General features: G+C 33.6%; 1 protein-coding gene across 1 annotated transcript; it reads right to left on the bottom strand.

Annotated features, from left to right (window-relative positions):
* Positions 1 to 1,183: 1,183 nt before the first annotated feature.
* Positions 1,184 to 6,753, bottom strand: LOC149565140 (endoglucanase 8-like). Its single transcript, XM_089818685.1, has 8 exons — positions 6,319 to 6,753; positions 5,947 to 6,153; positions 4,861 to 5,061; positions 4,387 to 4,479; positions 3,225 to 3,386; positions 3,011 to 3,122; positions 1,835 to 1,998; positions 1,184 to 1,640 (listed from the first exon to the last, which is right to left on the bottom strand). The coding sequence occupies exons 1-8, from the start codon at positions 6,559 to 6,561 to the stop codon at positions 1,311 to 1,313; spliced, it is 1,512 nt and encodes a 503-aa protein (XP_089674811.1). The 5' UTR covers positions 6,562 to 6,753; the 3' UTR covers positions 1,184 to 1,310.
* Between the last annotated feature and the right edge of the window lie 237 nt (positions 6,754 to 6,990).

Raw genomic sequence — 6,990 nt, 5'->3', positions numbered from 1 at the left:
AATCCCAATAAGATTTATCTATGACGTCTCAACCCTAAATGTATGTTAGCTTTAGTGTGAATAAGTGGTTATGGTCGTTGTTGAAGCAACTAAAGGCAAAAGACATGGTAAAATACATGGTGATTAGTCGAGCCTAGTATGAGGGAGATTTTTGTTTTGAATATTGGTTTAGGCATCAAATTCATCAAAGATATTTGACAATATTTTTATGTAGAAATTGATTAATGTGTTATCAACTTGGCTAGCAATCTTGTCTTTCAGTTTTTGGAATGATGGAGGATGAAATGATTTTGGCTAAGGTGGTCATGTTGGTTATTGTTGCAAATGCTTGGTGAAGTTCATGAGAAAATAAAATTTTAGATGTTTTGGAATGGTTGTGGGTTTTGAAGATTTTTTAATGATACGTGACATGCAAAAAAATCATTTGAAATAAGAATAAGTCCAACTTGGAACTAATCAAATATTACGGTGAGCAAATTTAGCATATGGTTTCTTGTTGGACTTTATATATTAGATATACGGCTTTTTTATATTGGATGTATCAACAATTATAGGTTTTATGCTATTGGATTTGACGTCTTGTTATTCATGATTATTACATTGTAGTATAACTATGAATATATGGGTAAGATGTTGTAGAGGGTTATGCTATTAGATTGACTCACAAAAACAAGTGATAATCTTTTTTATTTTCGATCGTGAAGTATATTAAATGCTATGTATTTTTTCTTTTCTTTGAAAATATTATTGTAGATCTAAACTTACAATAATCTCAAAAGTTGGTGATGATCCATCTCGATCTCCTTGTAACTTACTAGGTTATGTATATTTAGAAGTTGATTTTGTCTATTTTTTATGTTATTATTAAATATATTAGTTGTTTCTTCTAAATTCCCAATCTAACTTGATATGTAGTTTTTCTTTGCAACTATAATATATCTAAACTTTCACATTATCTCTTTTCTAAAATTAATGTAAATTTATATCAATATTTACTTATAAATTAAATTTTATTTCATTCAATATACATAAAATTAACTATAAATAAAATCTTAATCCTAATAAAATATATCTATAATATTGTAGCCCAAACTCTATACACTTAGTTATTGATTCTTAAGCAATAAACAATTACATTATAACATGTGTCAGAAGTGTTAAAAGGGAACTAAAGACATAGAAATACAAGGAAACAAGAGAATCATTTGAGACCCCTTTTGTTTTGCACATAATATTACAACAATATAGAAGACAAATGGGGAAGTGTCTACACAATACTCCATATCAGTGTGAAGCCCTTAATCTCTACATTAGAACTCTGGATGCCCATGGAAGAATGCAAGGGCGCCCACAAGTGGTGCATTGATGTAAGTGGTAGGCTCTGATTGTCTAAAGTTTGGTCTATTGTCTTGGTATTGGTCATTCATATCTGGCCCTCCAACAACTGCCCCAACGAGAACGTTTGGATTTGGATTCTCGCTGAAAAAGTATTGAGAGCCTTCTTTGCATGATATGTGGCTTGGATGTTCTGTGACAGATGGCAAAGATGATCCCCTGTGATGAATGTACTTGGGATAGTGAAGCCCATATCCCACCATGTAAGAAATCTTCATTGGATTCTCTCCCAATATGTAGTCTACCTGCAGGACATTCATCCAAGACACTTTTTTTTTCTATCAATATGATTCATGGGAGAAAGTTGTTCTATACAAGTGAAGGTCTACGTTTCAGTTCACCAATTATTAAGCCTTTATCTCCATCATTTGATAAATGATTTGTTTGAATCTCTTTTCATGGTAGTAATTTAAAAAAAAAAAATTATTTAATGGTGTACCTGGAGTTTGGCGGCTGAGCGAAGTGTAGCGGCAGTGAGTTCCATGTTTCCACAATGAACATGTTGAGAGGAGTGGCCAAGGTAATTAGCATAGGCTATCAATAAAAATGATATGGCTGTCACATGTTGCATGTTGCTCCCTCCGGGTTTGTATATCAGCCCACCTGCAATGAGTTTGAGATTAGCTCTGGGCTTACTTCAATAAATACCAAAACTCCAAATTAAAAATGGTGAAATAGATCTGATCTTCATAAATAACATTTATGAAGTATTTCTATAAATTTAATTTGACATTTTTATGGGGCATTAAATATTATTAGAGAATGATCTTATTCTTGTTTTTTCATCGCAGGCCTTTTATTCATTCAAATTCATTCAACTTTATTTATATGTTTTTACAAATATTAGGATGAACTAAAATGTTACATACATTTTAACACTTTTTTTTAAAGATCAGATTTATACTAAACTCATTCTCAATATGATCCCTCTAAATTAAAAAGATATTGTCAAAAGAAGATCCAGACAATTTTATAAAAAAGATTCTTAAAACAATACAATCAGACCTAGCACATTGTAGAAGGCATCCAACACTTGGGTTGTGGTTGTGGTCTTTTATTAATTTAAATATTACTGAAAAATAGAAATTATTATTTTTCTTGTAATATGTGGTATAATTTTCAGATTTTCATAATATTTTCTTATGTAGTGTAATTAGTCAATCAAAATTTTGACATAATTATTTTATATGTAATATTTGTTAACAGACAAGAATTAATAGTTAAATAAGTTTGACATTTAGGATGGATATTATAATTTATATATGTAATCTTAGTAGAATGTATTTTAGTATCTAATCATTTTGAGATGATTTATATCAACACAAAACATCACTATTTTCAATCTTTAAGCAATTATGTTCTCTTTTCTCTCTAGCATCTTGATGATGGATCATGTAGTATGATCCGAAACGTTGATGTAAAAAACTGTACACAGTCAAATCCAGAAATTTGTGAGCACATTAGCATGGATTGTGGAAATCTAATAGATCTCAACTAGTTCTTATTTAAGAAAATTCTAATAAATGTGAGTTCTGAAAATTTAAAAAAAGTTTTCATATAACAAAGCAAATCATATGACAACTGTGGAAATGAACATAAAAAATAGTAAATTTACCTGGGGTGAATGGCACATGAGCAGATGTTGTCCGGGGCAAGAGAGTGCAAATGAAGTCATCAGCGTATTCCTTGTATGTTTCCAGAGATGATACCTTCCCCAACAGGAATTCCTGCATAATAATCCCATGTCATTACTGCTAAAACGTTAAAGGAAAGTACTGGTAAAACAAGGACCAAAATGCACTTTTACAAGAAGGGCCATGTAATAATACCTTAGATACAAGAACATTGATTCCAGCATGTTTGTTATCCCATCCAAACTCATTAATGTTTTCATCAGCTCCCAAGATCTTCCCATTTGTTTGAATGTAGGTTATATATGAATGATTCTTGCTTGCCTTGTGCAGCCATGCTGCACCCCACAGCAGCTCATCCTGTAACACACGACACAATGAATGAGCTTTTGAAGATTTCGTGTTTAGATAGGAGAATATAGAGCCAGTAAAATTGGTTTTCTTTTCGTAGTCTTCACTTAAGATAGGAGTAAGGGAGGATTCAGTAGTTGAGCATTCTAATTTTGGGCTCTTCAAAATTTATTTTGAAATTCAATTCACATCTAATTTTTTGCAAGAATTTATTTGGCAAGTTCCCTCCTTTTATAACTAAACATCGAATGTTAAGCTACATTAACAAGGCTTTTGTCAAGATATCCAAAAAGACCTTAAAAAAAGTGAGATGAAGGTCAGTGTACTAAGTCATGTTTTATTGCCGTGCTCATATAATAATACATAATTTATTACTATTTAAATTTTAGATTGAGGAATACATTTTGTTCAATAATGAGTAGTTAACAGAGCTGTTATAAACTTTACAATCAAAATTGTTGATACAATATTATTAAAATTATTAGACATCAAATTGACAAGTGTTCTTAACTATGAGGTATTTCAGTGATTTGTTTCTAGATTCTAATGTGTAAAGATTTTTGCCATCTAGAAACAAATCTTAACACAATTGAATTCAGAAACAAAGCACTGTAATACAATAAATTATAGAAATTTGATGTCTGTAATACCAGATATTTCCCCATAGCATAAAAATGATGCTGCATAGGAGGACTGAAAGAAGAAGAGAACTTCATAGTCTACATTGTTGCCTACTAAAAATAGAGATTTAGGCTAGATATATGTAAAAGAACGTAAACGAAGTCAAACTTTTAGCCATAAGTACGAGATATTCTCCCCTGTATCATAAAAAATGATGCTGCATTGTCCTACGTATGATAAAACAGGAGAGACAATCAATATGGTATGAAGACTTTGATAGTTTACATTGTTTCTTAAGGTTACCTACTAAAAGTAGAGATTTAGGCTAGAGATGTGTAAGAGCAAAGACAAGTTCGAACTTTTAGCCACCCATGAGGCCATAACGTACTTGGTAGCCATCAAAGTCGCAGTAGAAAGGACACACTCCTGCTTTGAGTCTGTCACTGTAGGCTCCCCTATATTTGTCTGCAAACTGGAAGACCTGTTGACAAGTTAAATTTAAAGTTAAAAGAGTGTTTAAATAGGAAGAACTCTGATAAGTAGGAGGTACTTTTTGCACTATTTCAAGGAATGATATTGATATCAAGATTCAGATGTAAAGTTTCAGGTAGAAATCATTGGTCTACATTTTATGTTTAACAGTTTTTTTTAAAGTCAAATTTGGGCTTCATCCCTTTTTGATGTTAGAGACTGAGCAAGACATAATTTCTGGTGGGTTCTTTATTAAGAACCTTTCAACTTCACCAAGAATCCCTTGACATGAGTAACAATTTTCACAAATCTATTCCTCCTATAAATGAATGATCCCAAAAAAAATGAATGGACCACATAAGGAGCTAGCATAAAGTAGTAGGATTAGTACTCTGATTGAAGTCTTGAGGAGTAGTTGAGAATAAGCAGGGTCTGATGTCTGAAACACAATGGATGCAGCAGCCAATGCTGCAGCAGTTTCAGCAGCAACGTCAGAGCCTGGATTATCTTTGGTGATCTTGTAGACTGTTCTTGGTGTGTCCATGTCTTCTGGTCTCTCCCAGCAAACATGATCTGCATTAGGATCACCTACCTGAAGTATAACCCATAAACAAAAAGATATGAGATGAGAAATCAAAACCAAATAATTTTACATTTAAGCTACATGTAAAATTCAATAAGACAAAGACCTTAACAGTGTTATTAGTTTATACTTTCATATTTGTGAGTTTGGGTTCAGCCAAAAGATGAAACAAGTTCTTTAGGAGGGAGAACTTTGTACCATTTCCAAGCTACAGCCAAGACATGTTAGGTGTGTGCACAAAATGCAGGACAAAATTTGACAACTTATATTTTTAGTCTTAGTAGTCGTTGAGGCTAACTTAACTCGTTAACTGCAAGTTAGGTTTACCCATTTCTTTGGTGTATTGTAGGTAAGTGAAGAATTTAAAGCTAAAGTTTCAGCTTTTTCGTATTCATGGATATCTATGTGCGAACAATAGTCACTCACTCAAAACACACGAGTACCTGTGGTTAAATGTCCCAATAGTACTGCACAAATTGGTCAATCACCAACTGAAAAAGCTAAAAAATAATCGACTTATTAGTCCCTTTTTCACTCAGTAGCACAAATTTTAATGTCAACAATAGCATATTATCAGAGATTTGCGAGTCAGGGTTCACCCAAAAGATCAAAATTCTACCATTTCCAAGCTACAGTCAGACATGTAAGATTTTGATGTAAAATTGTACTATATCTCACAACAAATACTTCTAGACCACTTTTCGTAGCACCTATCACAATGATGCATTTACTTGTTTAGAAGATTTATAAGATTTTGGTGTCAGCTACAAATATGAAATGAGATTTTGATGTCGCCAATAGCATTTGGGGTTGCATGAGCTGTCAAAGACCGTTTTTTTAAAGAGTTAAAAATGTAAAAGGAAATGTTAATGTTGGTCCAGAGGTTTGAAAGACCTGAACATATACTGTGTCTGGATGTACTGTGGTCTTTAGGAGATAATCTGTGGCCCAGCGTACTGAAGCTTGAGCATTCTGCAGTTCACTGCCCATGAAACTTCCAAACTCAATGACACTCCATGCAAGCATTGTGGCGGTGAAAGCCAAAGGGAAACCAAATTTGATGTTGTCCCCTGCATCATAGTATCCTCCCACCAAGTCAACCTGCAAAACTCCTCACATGATCATATCACATTAATCAGTTAACAATGCTTAGAACTGAGAAACTATAACTGTAAGCATATATAAGCCCATGCTTCGAGGGTTTGTTTGTACAAGAAAGACTCAGCTTACATTTATCTCCCAAAAGTTTTTCAAACTAAAGCTTACATTTTCAGCTGAGCCATCTGTGAGAGCAGAGTCTGTTCTCCATTTAATGCGTTGATTTGGAGGAAGTTTCCCTGATCTCTGACCTTCAAAGAACATAATGCACTTTGAGAGAGCATCTCCATAGTCGTGGTGTGAAGATGACATTGCATTTCTGTAGATTGAATGCCAATGGGCAGATGCTCCGAACATGAGCGTTGCTGTTAGTAAGCATTGTAGTTGCAGTTGAGTCCCATGAAGCATCATGGTTTTTCAGTTTGGTTCACAAAAAGCCAGCGAGAGATTAGGGATTATGCAGAAAGAGTCGTTACTGTTCTGCAGAAGGAGATTTGAGTACATGAAATCTCATATAGCCAATGCCCATTGCGTAGAATAGATTTTGTGCTCATGGGATGAAGAGCAGAGTGAACATTGGATACCTTAATGAGCACGGGCAATGATTGTTTCCACAGTCACGAGAATATGTTGTATTGGCAGAGATGGTTATTGGTCAAGACTGTGTTCCCAACAAAAAAACCGTCTAAAATGTGTTGTTTTCATTCTGATTCCAACCGTTATCTCAAAGATATCTATCTTATGTACCGTTGCGTTATACTTGGAAGTGGGTACTCTGTCTGTTACTGAGTCAGAGCATGCACTGCTGTAGGATTTAAGAGCTATAGCTACTAAATTGGG

Source organism: Cupressus sempervirens, chromosome 3, assembly GCF_028749045.1.
Source record: "Cupressus sempervirens isolate cs-2001-9-10 chromosome 3, ASM2874904v1, whole genome shotgun sequence".
In the NCBI taxonomy this organism is placed as follows: domain Eukaryota; kingdom Viridiplantae; phylum Streptophyta; class Pinopsida; order Cupressales; family Cupressaceae; genus Cupressus; species Cupressus sempervirens.
Note: the sequence above shows the minus strand (reverse complement) of the source record. Positions and strands in the feature narration are given on the sequence as shown.

Coding starts and splice junctions, on each gene's coding strand:
- LOC149565140 (XM_089818685.1), bottom strand. CDS start 6,561: ATGATGCTTCATGGGACTCAACTGCAACTACAATGCTTACTAACAGCA. Junction 3,387..4,386: donor GCGACTTTGATGGCTACCAA/GTACGTTATGGC, acceptor CGTGTGTTACAG/GATGAGCTGCTGTGGGGTGC. Junction 1,999..3,010: donor TCATGTGCCATTCACCCCAG/GTAAATTTACTA, acceptor AACTCATTGCAG/GTGGGCTGATATACAAACCC.